Source organism: Apium graveolens, chromosome 10 (assembly GCF_009905375.1).
Source record: "Apium graveolens cultivar Ventura chromosome 10, ASM990537v1, whole genome shotgun sequence".
Classification (NCBI taxonomy): Eukaryota; Viridiplantae; Streptophyta; class Magnoliopsida; order Apiales; family Apiaceae; genus Apium; species Apium graveolens.
In genome coordinates this window covers 206,809,812-206,826,021 of record NC_133656.1, presented here as the reverse complement: position 1 = coordinate 206,826,021, position 16,210 = coordinate 206,809,812, and the positions used below count along the sequence as shown (strand labels likewise).

General features: G+C 34.6%; 1 protein-coding gene across 3 annotated transcripts; it reads left to right on the top strand.

The window, feature by feature from the left end:
* The first annotated feature begins 2,458 nt into the window (after positions 1–2,458).
* Positions 2,459–15,460, top strand: LOC141692457 (putative anion transporter 6, chloroplastic). Of its 3 annotated transcripts, none has more exons than XM_074497303.1 (15): positions 2,465–3,014; positions 4,572–4,717; positions 5,700–5,799; positions 5,965–6,017; positions 7,311–7,385; positions 8,330–8,410; positions 8,741–8,799; positions 9,257–9,324; positions 10,688–10,800; positions 12,007–12,043; positions 13,243–13,362; positions 13,665–13,806; positions 13,903–13,955; positions 14,847–14,933; positions 15,032–15,460. In XM_074497303.1, the coding sequence occupies exons 1-15, from the start codon at positions 2,664–2,666 to the stop codon at positions 15,131–15,133; spliced, it is 1,587 nt and encodes a 528-aa protein (XP_074353404.1). In that variant the 5' UTR covers positions 2,465–2,663; the 3' UTR covers positions 15,134–15,460. The 3 variants fall into 3 exon arrangements, with proteins under 3 accessions (XP_074353406.1, XP_074353404.1, XP_074353405.1); XM_074497304.1 differs by having other exon boundaries at positions 2,466–3,014; positions 13,243–13,338; XM_074497305.1 differs by lacking the exons at positions 14,847–14,933; positions 15,032–15,460 and adding an exon at positions 14,215–14,498 and having other exon boundaries at positions 2,459–3,014.
* Positions 15,461–16,210: the final 750 nt, after the last annotated feature.

Below are 16,210 nucleotides of genomic sequence, written 5' to 3'. Positions count from 1 at the left end.
AAATCTTTTAAAATACATAGATTATTAATAATCCGTTAAAATCTGAAATGAATACTAATCCAAACGCTATCACATAATTACAATACCGCTAAATCACCCAGTAAATGACGCTTTTACACGATAGTGATTGCTATTTCACATACCAATAATATTTTTATAATAATTTTTCTTAGCAAATGCTGATAGAGATGCACAAAAAACCTATTGGGCCGGGGTTTATTTGAGCTTTAAAAAGCCCGATTTTTTTGAAAACGGATCGGGACAGGTTTTTTAAAAATCGGGCCGGGTCGGGCTTCATAAGAAATATAAAGTCCGTTTTAGGCCCGCGGGCCGGGCCGGATCGGGCCGAACTGGGCATTTTATTCATATATTAAAAAAATATTTTAATATTTTATAACTCGAATTATGAGTAGTTTAAATAACGAAGAAAATAATATTTTGATATATCAGATAGAGTAGTTTAGACACCGATATAAATAATTATTTTTTAATATAATATATAAATAATCATATATACCTGAATTGTTTCTAATATTATAATATAATATTTTAAAAATCATAAAAAGTATTGTAAATTTTCAAATTTTATATTAAAAATTCGGTTTTTTAATCGGGTTTTTCAAAAAGTCCGGGTTTTTATCCGGGGCGAACCGGACTTCTATCCCGGGCTTTTTAAGATTCGGGTTTTTCAAGTTTCGGGCCGGGCCGGGCGAGATTTTTGAGAAAAAAGAGTCCATCTAAGGCCTACGGGCCGGGCCGGACTTTTACCAGATTGGACTTTTCGGGTTTTTTTCCGGATCGGATCGGATTGAATTTCGGGATTTTGTGAACATCTGTGTGGACCCCCAACCCCCAGTTATTTGGAGTACCACTGGATCTGTATGTATGCAACACTTGATAGTCTCTCCCTGGTTTGCTCCATTGTCTGTCTCAGGTAATTCCTGGATAGCTCTGCGTACACATGAGCTAAGATTTATTCAATAATGATTAGCGAATAGTGCAAGTAATTAGTGAAGATATCAACTGTGAAAGTAAGTTAACCCCATTTATACAAAATAGACAAAATTCAATTAGATTCAACACTAGTACTAGGCTTGATTAAAACTCTTGCTTGATAAGTAGAACCAACTGGGAGCTCGTCTTTTGTGTTGTTTTATTACCACCACATCAAAGTCAGGATCTGAGTAATTAAATCGCCGTCTATGATAGTAAGAAACCTTATGAAGCAAGTCAATTCTTAATATAAAACCTAGATAATGTTAAAGGTTCCTCAAAAGCAACACGATGGGAGTAATTCAGTACCAGTCTTATCACTAATCATCATAATCTATCTAGTATATGTGGGTGAGAGTAGAGTATAGCTGCAAAGAGTAACCAGGATTCTTTAGTAACCGGGCCAGAAAGATATCGAACTTGGTTGTTGCAACTGTTACACAATTATTATAAACATAGATGAATTCGATGGTAAGAAGCTCCTCTACAGCTATTTCTCAGAAGTTGTATGCATTTCGCCTTAAAAAGTTTCAGAGGCAGCATATTCTTCAGCATGTGCATTGAGCTCGTCCTATACACATAAACCAACCTAAATGAAATACCGTTCTTATGAAAGTAACTACATCTGATACATTTTAGTCAGCTACTGAATGATTTCATCTAGCGATTGCTATCACCATGTCATATATGTTGTAAACATAAAGAAACCTAATTTGGTTCTTATTTTCTTTAAAGGTCTTCACCATTGGTTTTGCAGCACTCGTGTCCCTTGCTTTATTGGGTGCATTTGTAAGCAGAGCAGGAACATCGGTGGTAGATGTCCTGACACCCAAAGTTTTCATCGGTCTGCTGGTAGGTGCGATGCTTCCTTACTGGTTGAGGTAATATATACATGAACCTGAAATCTATTACCACGTCATAAATGCCTGTTATCCTGGTTATGACAATAAGAATATGAATACCACTTACAAAATTGTAACACTAGATGACTAATAATAATCTTTGTCCATATAGGCTGGTGAATCTTAGCATGCATTTCGACTAGGCCCAAAAGGATCTGACCCTCACAAGGCCCCGCGATAACTGGTGGAACTATCGGAGATCCTCTCGAGGATACATCCGGACCATCAATAAACATTCTCATCAAGCTAACGGCAGTCGAATCTCTCGTGTTTTCTCCATTTTTGGTGACTCATGGAGGCTTGCTCTTCAAGATATTCTAAAACAAGTGCAGAATGTCATGCAGAAATATATGCCTGTAGGCTGTAGTTTTTTAAAGTGGTTAGTTAATTTGTGGAGAATGTTAAAAGGTATATATCTTGTCATCTTGTAACTTCTGTTTGTAGTGGTTAACATTTATAATTTAAAATTTTAATACTCTATTTTTATGTGGTATGAGAGCCACATATAATATTATTTCTTACTGGAAGTCAAGAACACAAAGTAGCTATTATAGCACTCCAAGTTAGGAAGGGTCCCACAATCAGAAATCCAAGTGAATCGAGGCCTCAAAGTCTGTGTTTCGTGTCCACTCTTGCTCCTCTATTAATGGTGTTTCTTTTCTTCTTTCTTTCTCTCAGACACGTTTTTCTCAAACCTTTAACCATTTTGCCTTCTTAATCTTAAGCCCCTCCACTTTTGTAACTCATTTTTTTATTACTTACAAAACAATGGCAAAACTCACCTTAAGAACAGATTATAACAACATAAATTCTCTTCTTCCTCACCACAAAACTCACCAATCTTTAACTTTCAAGACTTGTTTTAGAAACCCAAACTTATCATTACTGCCCTTGAAGCATAGGTTCAAGTTCAAGTTTTCTTGTAGTATCAAAGAGAAAGAGAGAGAAGATGTTGTGGATACTAGTGAGAGAGTGGTTAAGCAGCTGAGTGACACCAAGATTTCAAATGGGTCATCTGAAATATTGGGTACTTTCGATTTCAACTGGAAAAATCTTCCTCAAAGATATAAAATGATTGGCACTACTTCTCTGGCTTTTGTTATTTGTAACATGGATAAGGTATTTTTTTGCAACTGTTTTCTCAATTTAGGTTTTTAATTAATACCCCATTTGAGCTGCAAGTTTGATTTTTATGATATGTTTGAACTTATACATTTTGCTAAATTTACTACTCCAATGTTGTGATTGCATAATCCTATGTTGCGGTAGCATAAGTTTACTTATGTTCAGTATATTCCAACCAAATTAGGGGGGAAAGAACAAACCAGTACGTCTTCACGCTAGTTTGTTTGATGGGATCAATTTTGTGTTACATCTCAATATTTCATCCTTTTGTTATCCCATTATAGTATAATTTTCCATAGGATACCTAGTAAGATGTTGTATTCGGTAATGCTCAGAACGGAAATAGAAAGTAATCAAAACTTGTTTGTGGCGTTTTTAGATTATTATAAAGGATTCAATATGATAAGGCGAGGATACATCATAAACAGTGAAGGAATTATATCTAAAATTTCCACATGGGGGCGTGACAAAGAAATTCGAGGCTAGGTGCAAAATCTTAAAAGTGGGCTCTTAATTAATGCTTTATTATACATTTAGAAATAAATGACTTTTTTAATAATATAAATTATCGCCATAGATTGTAAACAAAGAACTAAAATTTAACAAATTCACTTAAAAAGAGCTAATCTTCCTGCATTCTTTATTGCAAAATCATATAAAGTTATTGCTCATTCAATGGGATCACTTTGTACCATCTAAGAAGCAAACAAATTTACTTTTGAGGGCAGTGGACGCTCACCCCGCGCTATTCTAGAACTACCCCTGATCCCACATTGATTAGATTGTACGAATGACTTAATAAGGTCGAGTTAACAACTAATGTATAATAAAGTTGATAGCTCTCTCGTTCGACTGTGGTGGGTTGTAAGCTCCAATATCATTTGAGTTGTAGGCTTGAGATGTTATAAATTGTATAAGAGACCTACCTGGCCCGAAGTGCGTAGCGCACTATTTGTTAGTTTTTCTGTGAGTACGACGAGGATGTAGCCAAAATTGAGAGTCGACGAGGATTTTGACTCGATAAAGTGGGGTGTTTGTAACATATTGCATCAGCATTTGGACTTTAACAAGGATGCTGAATCATTGAGGCCAATAATACCGACTCAATTAGATAAACTGGGTGTTTGTAATATTTCAAATCAACGTTTTGACATGCTAATCTACATAATCTTTGCGAACAGACACAACCCAAGGGTAGTAATAGCTAAACATTTTTTTCTTAAATATGCTAAAAATTAGATCAATTTGTCAATATATAGCAAACAGCATTGCCTACAATTTTTAGAAATATATAAAAAGTTTTGGCAGGGTATATACTATTGGTCGATTGATGTCAAAGTCCTTACATATGTATAAATTGACCATGCTTGAAGATGTCAAGTTGGTTGTTTTTTCAAAGAAATTGAAATATGGAGTTTCTTGATATTGGATTTGTTCTGGACAAAAGTTGGACTACTGTGATGTTTTGATACTTATGTGTACCCTTCCACGAAATAATTTGTTTGCATTTTAGAATGAATTAGTCGTATATAATGAGTAATTATTGTTTAGGTAAACTTGAGTATTGCCATCATTCCGATGTCGCATCAATTTGGGTGGAATTCGTCAGTCGCTGGATTAGTGCAATCATCTTTCTTTTGGGGCTATGCCTTGAGTCAACTTCCAGGAGGGTGGCTTGCAAAGGTATTTGGTGGGAGGTTAGTTTTCTGATGTACTCATTTAGTCCATCTGTTGTTTTAATTTTCTAACAAATGCCATCAGATTTCGTTTATATTGCTTGTTATTAGTGTTGTGACTTATTTTAAAGGTCGGCAAATAATACTGGACTTCCTTCATTAATGGCATGGTGTGTTTAAGTTTGGTCGAGAATAAGCAAGCGAAAGAATTACATTACAACCAAACCACCTAAATGTTGATATTTTTAAGTTAATACTCCCTCTGACACATTCATTTGTTAAAATTTTCTTTCTGGTGTCCCATCAAATTGTTACCATTTTCTGAAATAACATATTTACCTCTACTAACTTTAGTAGGTCTCAATCTCATTAATTTACTAACTTTGTTTTTCTTCTTAATTTCGGTAGCCAACTAAAATGTTAACGGGACTGACGGAGTAGTATGTATAAGATGATTGTCAATCATATGGTAGCAACAGTACTACCAGTTGAAAATACAATTTGAATTCTTATGCAGAGACCAATTATGGAAACGAAAACCAGACACATATTACATGGGTTCGATTATATGTTCGTCTCATGTAACATGTCAGTAGTCAGGCCTAGCGCTTGATATGCCTGACATTAATGCTGTTTGGTTAAATCATAAAAGATGCCTACATTGTTTATTTTCTTAATTAGGATCAATATATTTACTCCCTCTGTCTAAAGAACCGCTGACCACATTTTTTCCCAAATGTCTCGACAAGTCGGTGACATTAGTCTCCAAATTTCTCTTTCGGCCTACTTATTCAGAGGACCATTTATTTGGGATAGCGGGGGTAGCTTAATTAGGCGTTGATTCTTAACTGTCTGCTACTTTGACAAGGGTATATGTGTTATATAGAATATTTTATCTGTTATCATAATTCTTTTGATCATGGAAGTACATGCATTAGGATCTGCCCACATTTGTTGTGGATCATTCAGCAGTGACTTATGTCATATATTTGTCTTGGTGCAGAGTGGTTCTTCAATATGGAGTCCTGGTGTGGTCCCTGGCAACAGCATGTGTCCCTTTACTTGCTGGGTTTATGCCTGGACTAGTTTTTTCTAGGATTCTTGTAAGTTGATTAATGTTTATGTCTTTACCTGATTATATTGGTGTGCGTTTTGATCAACTACCTCTTTGGCATTGGGTTCATTCGTACTAGTTAAATTTTATCGTACAACCATCTGGTCTAGCTTTAACAGTACTGATTCAGCATGATCTTCTGTTTCACATGCAGGTTGGAATAGGAGAAGGTGTTTCACCATCAGCTGCCACGGATCTGATTGCCAGGTATGTGCCACTTCCAAGAAAGTGTGTATGAGATCTTTCTATAGTACTACACAAACTTAACTCCAATAGGTTTTTGCGCAATATATTCCCTCAGTTCCTGTTTTTATGTCATGGAGTTCCGAACTCTATATGTATGAACCTTTTCTCATGGTTTTACCTGTAAAGTATCTTTAACTTACTTAAACATCTGCTTCTAGTCAATGGAAACAGGAGTGTGTCATTCTTGGTGTAGTACCAGTTCTCTTTGTTCAGGAAGCAACAAGTGTCTGAGATTAACTGACTTCCTCTAGCTGGGTTCAGCCTCTAGCTTGGTTCTTCATTATTGAATTGCAACGCAATGGGGAATATCTAAGATATATACAGAACAAGTTCTTAGTTATCCCTATGCGGCTGTGCCTTTAGTTTGGTGGATCTCTCCTCTAAGTAAAATTAGGTTGAGGGACTGAGCCAAAGTAGGGATACATGTATGCGAGTACTTTGCAATGGACCATTTCCAAAACTAAATAATACCAAGTCTTGTAGTCTAGGGAATACCCCCCTCCTAACCCGAGCTTGGGGCTTTGAGTCTCAGTGGAGGCATGAATGTTTGAGTATTTAAATTCATGCAATCAACTATTTCTGAGAGAAGTTCTAAGTAAACTTTATACTTCTAAATTGTTGCTTCTGTATATCCAGTTGTCTAAAGGCAGCGTTATAAAACAAAGTCCTAAAACCAGGGTATATATAGTACTCCACCAAGTACTTCTTTTCTTTCAAGAATTTATAGAATTGAATAGAATAGATTTGGATTTTGGACAACTAGTTGTGTGCTGTGTATACTAAATTCTTGTTGTAAGATGGTGAACACAGTCAGCAGATACCTTATGCCAACCCATGCAATGCTATGAATATTGTATTACTGACTGTGTTTATATTATATATATTCTACTTGTGAAGAGGTTTTTGTAACTTTCAAGTAGTTCCTGCTTAACAAAGCTTGTCACTGGTATTTTAAGCTGTTTATACTGTCTATTTTTGGTTTGTTTCTTTTAAAAAGCATTTCAGTGTTGTCTGAAATATATATATATATATATATATATATATATATATATATATATAAAAGTAAGTGTCTTAATGCTGACCTTCTTCAGCTGATTTTGTTGTTCTTTATGCAATCTTACATTTCCAAATTTAGTTCAAAATGATTATTTGTTGTAATCTCCCATGAAAATCCATACCTGTAATATACCTACATATCTTGATCTATCTGTATCAGTATCGTAGTTGTAATTGTGTTGTAAACACTGTATGCAGATTAATACCATTGGATGAGCGCTCACGTGCTGTATCATTTGTTTTTGGTGGTTTAAGTGTTGGAAGCGTTGCTGGGTATGTTTTAATAACTTTCCGTTGTGCATAAATTTTGATTTTTTTTTCGTGATATGATGGGGTGGGGAAGGGTGTCAAATGGCATATATTATACGATCCATAATACGAAAACACTTATTATGGGTACTATAAAAGCTTTTATACACTTCATCACTTGAAACAAAGTTTATCCGAGTAGAGGTTCTTTCTATGGTATTCCGCGAGTTCAGCACTAACAAACCAAGTGATTTGGGTGTAAAATAAAAGCATATGAGAATGCATGGTTTTGGAAGACTTGTTTAGAAAGATTACATGTTAGTTTTCTTTATATTACGAAAACGTTCATTTGTTGCTAAGTCAAATTTATAAATGATAATACTGAACGTAGAAGGAATGTTTTTTTAATCCTTGATCTGTATTTAGTACCCTAACTTCCTTTAAAACACATTTTATACTTCTTGAAAATTCATGGGTCAGTTGCTGATTCTTGTGACCAGATATGTCATCTTAAACAAATTCTTCGGGTAGGTGGGAGTTCTTTTTATTCAATAAATACATCTTTTATGAATTATGCATCTTTAAAATGTTATAAACACGGTCAATTAAAAAAAGGTGATAAATAGGCGTAGTCTCTGATCTATTCACTATAGTCTTTTCTATATATCATAATGTGAACATTAAACGTAAAAACAAGTGTATTTCTTATCTGAATTGTTGATGCTGTCTCATTTGTTGGTTCAAGGACTTGCCTCAAGTGGATGGGTATTTGACCTGACAACTTTTAATTTTAATTATTTTCGCCAATATCTTAAGAGTCAGTACAACATGCCTGGTTAGATACTACCATTGGATCTTAAATTAACGTGTACGTAAGTATATGAACGATGTCCAGCATAGTCTGCAAAGTTTGTCGAATGCTTTTTCCTGCTTTTAATTGGTCATGTTTAACATTGTGGAAACTGCAGGCTTCTATTGGCACCTCCATTGATTCAAAATTTTGGTTGGGACTCTGTATTCTACTTGTTTGGCCTTCTGGGAGTAGCCTGGTGAGTGGCTCTGGTTTATATTTAAATGATCTTTGTCCTTAGGAAATAAAGTTAATTATTGCTGTGAAGCATTGTTGTCTGTTTAATGTCTTAATAAAAGTCTTCATTATCAGATGTCTGCTAGTCGCTCTAATGCTATATATATATATATGCTTAACTTAGCTATTATAATATGCAAATAAGGAACATTAATATGAAATGAAAGAAGGTATTCTTCCTTGGATATATGGTCACTATATCCGGAATAGATTTGTTTGTTCTTTTGAAACTGAAAAGCTCAAAAGAATATTTTACCAAGGCTAATATTTGATATTTTTCAAAATATTGAAGGTTTTTGGGATTTCAGTTAGTAACAGATGAAACACCTCTGGATGTTGCAACAGCTCCAAGTAAGCATAGCTTCATCCTCTAATAAATTTTCACATCTATTATAGTTGACGCTCAGAGTCTTTGACCTCAAGATTTGGCTAACTTATGTTGTTAATTTTTTGTAAAAAAGCTTACCTTAACTTTAGGTCCCTAGGTTTTGTTGACCACTGAGAAAATTTTGTCACAGATTACCATAATGAATATTGGGAAAGGGGGAGGGGATTATTGTAGGTGGATTTATACCCTTAGGTTGTGTTTGGTTAGAGAAAATGGAAAGGAATAAATAAAAATCATAGGGAAACAATGTAAATAGGAGGAAAGATTTGAAAAAAAAAAGATTTGAATCACGTTCTTAAATATATCCGGTATTACCCTCCATAGATATTTTCTCAGACCAATATTTGAATGAGAACAGGCCTGCATATATGTAACTTGAAGTCATTCTGTTGTGTCATAACAATTTCTTATTCATTTCAGGATCTCAATCTTTAGCTATAGAAAAATCAAACACTTCTCTGGATGAATTAAGTGAATCGCTAAAGACGGTATCGATTCTTGTTCGTCTTGTTAGTTTTTGGTGTTTTACTTGCTTCTCCATATAACTAGATTTTAGTAACTCAAGATACAGCTTAAATATTACGGGCTTCAGTTATTTTATATATTAAACTATTCATAAAACCACATTGAGCTTTAATATTTTTACTTTACTAGTTTAATTTTGGACGAGATATGCTCTTTAATGGAGCGAGTGAGTTGGGGGTTCCGAGACCTTGACATACTTAACGTCATCCCTCCCTTATCCCATATGATTATGGAGGGTTTCAGTGAGGGGGGAATTTGTGGAAATAGCCTGCAATTTCGTTGCCTTGGTCTGGCTTCATCATTCATGGACTTGCATACCATTGTTGACTTGTGTGGAAATGATATATTCGAAGGCTGGGAGAATTTTCAGCACTTCTTGTACTTGATCATGGGCAATGGTTCCCAACTAGATTTTGCTTGATCATGGGCTTTTTGTATATAATCAGTTTTGTAGTTTTAATGGTTCGGGTGATTAGAAATAGTAATATTTATCATTCTCCCCCCTCCTAAGCAAGCAATTTCTACTTCCCTCACTGCTATACTGTATAAGTTTACAGTCAGTCATGTCAAACACTGATGAATTCCTTAAAACTCTAAAAATTCATGCTCTATAGCGTATAAAATCAAGTCGATGCTCCTTCAAGTTTTGTTTAAAGTGCATGCTCTCATGCTATTTTGATATTCGGTTGTAACTTCTCCCTCTTGCTATTCTAAAGTTAAGAAATTTAAATTACTTTCAGTTACCTAAAAGTTAGGCTGTAATGTTGAATTATCAGCACTTCAGCAAGCCCAATTGGCTCCTGATTTAGTAATAAAAGCAGATTTATCCTCTGGAACCTCTGTGAGGTTCATTAATGTGGAGGATTCTTTTTAGCAGGGAAATTCGCGAACATATATGAGATTAAAAACTTAGTCATAGTTTGAAGTCATGTTTGAATTATTCCCTTAATTATGTCTTGCGAGCTACATAAATTCTAGCTTGTAAGAAACCAACTTTTCCGGTAAACTCCAGTATTATATTACACATAGGTACCCAGTCCACTACTCCCAATCCAGTCAATAAAAAGCGAGAAAAATGGATGTCAAGCTCCTCGCATCTCAGGAAGATAGTGGGTCAGTAAGTTATGTGTGTTGTACATCTTATATAGAAACCAGAACTCTAGTCTATGGCTAATTTTATGAACTAGTTTTATGCTGATATCACATGGTGCATGTCTCCTTGATCAATAAGATGCTGCTCAATTAAGTTCAAAAACAATTACAAGTCACTTTTAACAGCCCTGTCTTTTTTTGGATGAGTGACTAAGCTTGCTTTGCTAATCATAGGTGCCATGGAAAGCTTTTTTTCAAAGTAAAGCTGTATGGGCAATGATTTATGCTCATTTTTGTGGAAGTTGGGGGCACTACACTTGTTTGTCTTGGCTACCTACTTATTTCAGGTATATAATGCAATTATAAGTTGGTAATTTTCATTTATTGTGTCAGATCTTTTACGATGCCTTGTCCCAACTATAACATGTTCTATGTGATTGATAGAAGAATAATGCAAAGGATGCAAAACTCTAATAATTTGTGACACTGAAACAACTGCAATTAAGATTCAAGAAACCTCTACAGTTCTAGTGAGCTAAGTTGCAGGCCATAGAAACATTAATTTAATAATTACTTACTGCTTAAAACTGAATTATAAGTTGAATTTTAAAAAAGCAGAATATGTGTTTCATTTCAACGGCTTATGTTAAGTTTGTAAATTAAATTGATAAATATTAGTATAAATGTGCCATGTAATTTGACTAATTTCACAAAATAAATTGTTATTTTATTTTTTAATATATAGTCAATCTGAACTATCAAAAAAGTTCTAACTAATAAGTAAAAAGTACTACTTGTAAGTCATAAGAATTATTTGGTTACAAGTAGCAGTTATTAAGGTAAGCCCAAGTAGTTATATGTCAGCCTATAAAGAATACATAAATTTATAAAGGGGTCATGAGCATGACAACTTTCTAGTAAGCTACCCAGACTTCTAAAGAAGTAAGTTTGCCCAATTAAATTTGAGTTCTGAACAGTTGCAATAAGTGACACATTGTCACCTAACTTTTCAATAAACTGGTCATTTGTGCCATACTATTAGAATCCAATTTGAGTTGTCAACAGTTGCAATAAGTGAGGTTAGAGTGTTAAAAAGTACACACTGTCACCTAACTTTTCAATAGACTGGTTATTTGTGCCATGCTACTAGACAATAATACCTTGATTGTCTGTTTGAATGGATGGAGTTTGAAATGTAAAACTATGTGATGAAAATTAGATGTGGAAAAAAAACATGAAAAGGGTGAGTAAATGACATAATACTATGTAATTCTTTCATAAAGTAATTGTGAAGGATGCCAAGGGGGAGAAAAGCATAAACATTAATCTGTATATTGGAAAGAATAAGTTGTATCTAAAACTAAAAGAGGGACCTATAAAGGAATATATGCTGCACATATCTTTCCAGATATTGCATTTCATATTAACCAAGCAAACACAACACTGTTAACATAAATTCAACTCCTGAGAAAAGCACATGGTGCTTTTATTTTCTTTCCTATATTATAGTTTTAATTTCGTACAACTGAAATGTCAATTGTCATCATTTGCAGTGAGGTGCTAGATCTTAATCTGACAGAAGCTGCATGGGTAAGTCAATGACATTTTCCTTGTCCAATTATTGAACTTCTCTATCAATAGATACCTATTCAATCAGTTGGCTGTTAATTTGTTAAATGCATGATAAGTTTACCAGAATTTTTGCTGGATGAACCTTTTGACAGATCAATATATATTGTAACAATCTACTATAATCAGATTTCAATACCTTGTACCGAGTTAATAAAAAATATGTTATTAAAAATCACCATGTGATAAAAGGGACATCACTTTATCGTGCTACATTGTTTAGCCTGCACTAAAGAGAGGCTGAGCTGGATGGACCTTTACCAAACTTTTTGCACATTTAGTTTTGACCTCTAATACAATAATTTTGATATAAAAATGTCACCTTGACACTAATGTTGTTACTAGGGGTGTAATCACCAAATAAGAGTAAGTGAGGTCAAACTTCAAAGTTTCAAATTCTTTAAGAAGGGTTGATAAGGGATCAAACTTTATCTGCAAGGCTTTGCCTGGGGAATATTCTTAATTAGCAAGGCAAATGTGTGCATGAATTTCTTGTGATTGATCTTAACCAAAGATGAAGGATCAATTTTTACTTGCATGGGTCGAAATTTTAGTTTTAAGAATTAAATTAGTATTAATATATCCTCAAAAGTCAAAACAATAATATGTATATATGTAATTGCATCTTCGTTGGGGTTAATTGCCCCCACTTTCACCACGGTGTCTATGCCCCTGACTTGTATCATACCAGTCTGGCCTCCCCTGACTTGTATCATACCAGTCTGGCCTCAGGCCCAATGGCAATATGTGTTCTATTATTAATTATTTAAATGGGAAAGGGTTGATGATAATTTGGGCAAGTCCGCCTATCAATTTTTACACTGTCTGGCTGTATGGACGGACTTACTGTAATTACTCCTTCAATTATATACACAGTCTACTTCCTGGGAGAAGACATTTTATGTATAAGTTTGTGCCTAAAAAAAAGATATTACATAGGACCGCATAGATGGATAGATGGGATGCAGAGGCATAAAAAACATAAACATGAATTCACAGAAGTTGCGTGACTTTACTTTCTTTCATATATTCGATGGACATAGATCCTTTTGCCTATCTGTAGTGCTGACAACACATTGATAAATTATATCTAATTGTTTGCAGATTTTCATGCAACACATGAGTCAATTTTTTAATAAAAATATATCTTTCTATTTCAGGTTTCTGTCCTACCTCCATTAGCTTCCATTATGGTGACTAGCATTGCAGCACAAGTTGCAGATAAGTTAATCTCAAGTGGAACTGAAACTACTGTGGTATGCAAACAGAGATGTGTGTGTGTACGTAACTATTTTGTTGTTTTATCACTTATGTTTAAGGTGAAGTTTGTAGATACTTTGTTGTAATCATATTTATTCCGAGTCATGTCCTCCATATATCTTCCACTTGAGAAATTAATCTCAGTTTGTTTCGTTCTTTGTTTTCACAAACACGGAGACATAAAACATAAGGGAATTGTAGGCAAGATAATTGTTAGAAATAAATGATTGCTCTTTGTTTGACCTCCGTATTTAAGCTTCTAACACAGGCTGTGTGAAGTCTGCGCAACTAAACTTTCATAATTGCAATATGATACATGCAGGTGCGAAAGCTATGCCAAACTATTGCTTTTTTGTCTCCTGCAGCTTGTATGACTCTTTCCTCTGTGGACCTGGGATTGCCTCCATGGGAGGTTGTAGCAATTCTCACAGGTGGCCTAGCACTCTCAAGTTTTGCATTATCAGGTACGAACCTAGGCCTGATTTGGTATGCAAAACTATGCATGTCAGATTGCTCCTATTTTTTGTTAAATGTAAACAGTTTTTAATTTTTGGCTGTAGGACTTTATTGTACTCATCAAGACATATCGCCTGAATATGCGAGCATACTGTTGGTAAGTGAGTTAATAAGCATTTTTTATTTCACCCTTAATAATAAAAAGAGCATAATGCTTAAATCATACTCGGCTAGGTATTTTATCACTGATCTTCTTATTTTATACGTAGAGGTACATTATCCTAGACCCTAACTCCAAAGCTTAACCATAATTGACCACTCTGTGTATAAACTATTTAATGAATTTTTGTGAACCTTGTGGTATAGAAGCCAATAATTAATTTTGTATTCGCATTGTATCACTCCAAAATTTGCAGGAGCCAAAATTCAAATCTATGCTCTGTACCTGCAAAAACAAGCAAAACTAAAGTAATTATCTAATTTCTTCAGCCTGTGTTCTCTTGCCAGTTAACTGATTTGTTAGTGGTTCAATTTATGGTTGATTGAGCTTCATGGCCACTCAAACAATACGTTATTAGTCCTGATCTAAAGCTGTGATTATTATTCCTAGTAAAGTCCTGATCTAAAGCTGATTGAGCTCCAGCTGATATTTAATATTCCTTTTTTTTAATGCATCGCATTCCTTATTCAGTTCACACATGCATACAAGCTTTGAATCCTTGACCGGACAATAAGATGGACGGATGCCTTAGCACTGGGGCAACATTTAGCTGTCAATTTGCTTTATTATTTTGCTAGATGAAAATTTGTATTTTCATCATTCAGAGTCCCAGTTCTAGTCAAAGCATCATAGCTTTTAGCTGAAATCAAGAATCAAGACTATACCAGTTTATATGTTTTAATATTTACATGAAGGACGGTTGCAACAATACAAGATTTTCCTCCATAGTTGATGTATATAGCTTTGTTTTTGGTTCTCATGGCATATCCATCTATAAATCACATGAATTAAACATTAGATGAAAAGTCTTAACCTTTTTGAACTCAGGGTATTACCAACACGGTAGGAGCAGTACCTGGAATTGTGGGAGTTGCTCTCACTGGTTATCTTCTTGATATAACACATTCATGGAGTGTAAGCTTTCATCTCTATTAATTCTTTCCCATTACTTTCACTGATTACATAAGATTTTGGACTTAACTTTCTAGATCTTTTTTTTTACGGTGGTGTAGATTGCTCTGTTTGCACCATCAATCTTCTTCTACCTTACCGGTACAGTTGTGTGGTTAACTTTTGCAAGCAGTAAGCCCCAAACCTTTTTAAAAAGAGATTAGCAGTCTTCCTGAGCTTTGGGTAGCCTATGCTGATTTAAGCAATCAGGGGACTTTGCCTAGTATTACAACTAACTCGATGCTGGAAAATTTTGAATTTGAGCAGCAAAAGGTAACCTCAAATACTAACAAAACTTTTTTGATTCTATGTATAGATTTAGGATTTTGACAGCTTAGATGTTACAAGTTATGATACAAATAGTATGATTTTCATTTCCCTTTCACTCCCTAGAGCCAGTTGGTCTCCCAAACAATGTATCAGACAGTGTACTCTGTATTCATGTGAAAAGAATGTAATAGATGACACATGATGCTGTAGATAGTGGATAATCAAGAGCATTCATTGTTTGAAATACCAATATTTATAAGTAAAATATTGTATTCGAGGTCATCACAAACAAGTAGTGTATGTGCAACTACTTTTGAGGTACCGCCGTATAACTGTATAAGGGTCACAAGTCCCTCCTGTTGGTAACTTATGCAGTTCACGTCTATTATAACTCAACAACGTTAATAGGAGGGGATAGAACCTGAATTCTGGAAATAAAGCCATGATACACGTATACATTCTTTAGTTTTCAATATGATGAAAGGTTAAATGCTTGGCTTTCTTTTTCCCTGGTGCATACTTTCTGCTTTTTACAAGAATAATACTACATGTTAGTTCACATATTTTCCGAATAACTGTCACTGCTCTAGTGTGGTGCTTCACTTATTTAGTTGTCATGTTTTTACTGTGGAGTGGGAGGCAAAAATGTTCGATTCCACAGCATCGTATAAAATGATATTGGTTCATGTAACGGTCTCCAATAGTGTGCTGTTCTCAAGATCAGTCAGTAGAAATTCGGGAGTTGTCTAATATAGGTAAAGTAGTGTTGATAAGATAAGTTGTGTTCAGGTAAGTTGTTGATACTTGACACTCCTGCTTATAAATAACCAATCTTCAAAAAGGATATAGAAGAAAGATTATAAATCACATACTAATTTTAGTTTTGTAGCTTTGTGCTCACCAGAAACTACACAGTACACACAAATGCAACAAGTAAAAGGTTTCAGGTAATTATTTCTGAAATCTAATGA

Excerpts from the sequence above, each read along its gene's own strand:
- LOC141692457 (XM_074497303.1), top strand. The coding sequence starts at position 2,664 with ATGGCAAAACTCACCTTAAGAACAGATTATAACAACATAAATTCTCTT. Across the intron at positions 8,800-9,256 it reads GGATGTTGCAACAGCTCCAA|GATCTCAATCTTTAGCTATA; the intron begins GTAAGCATAGCT and ends TATTCATTTCAG. Across the intron at positions 13,363-13,664 it reads GCAAACAGAGATGTGTGTGT|GTGCGAAAGCTATGCCAAAC; the intron begins GTACGTAACTAT and ends TGATACATGCAG.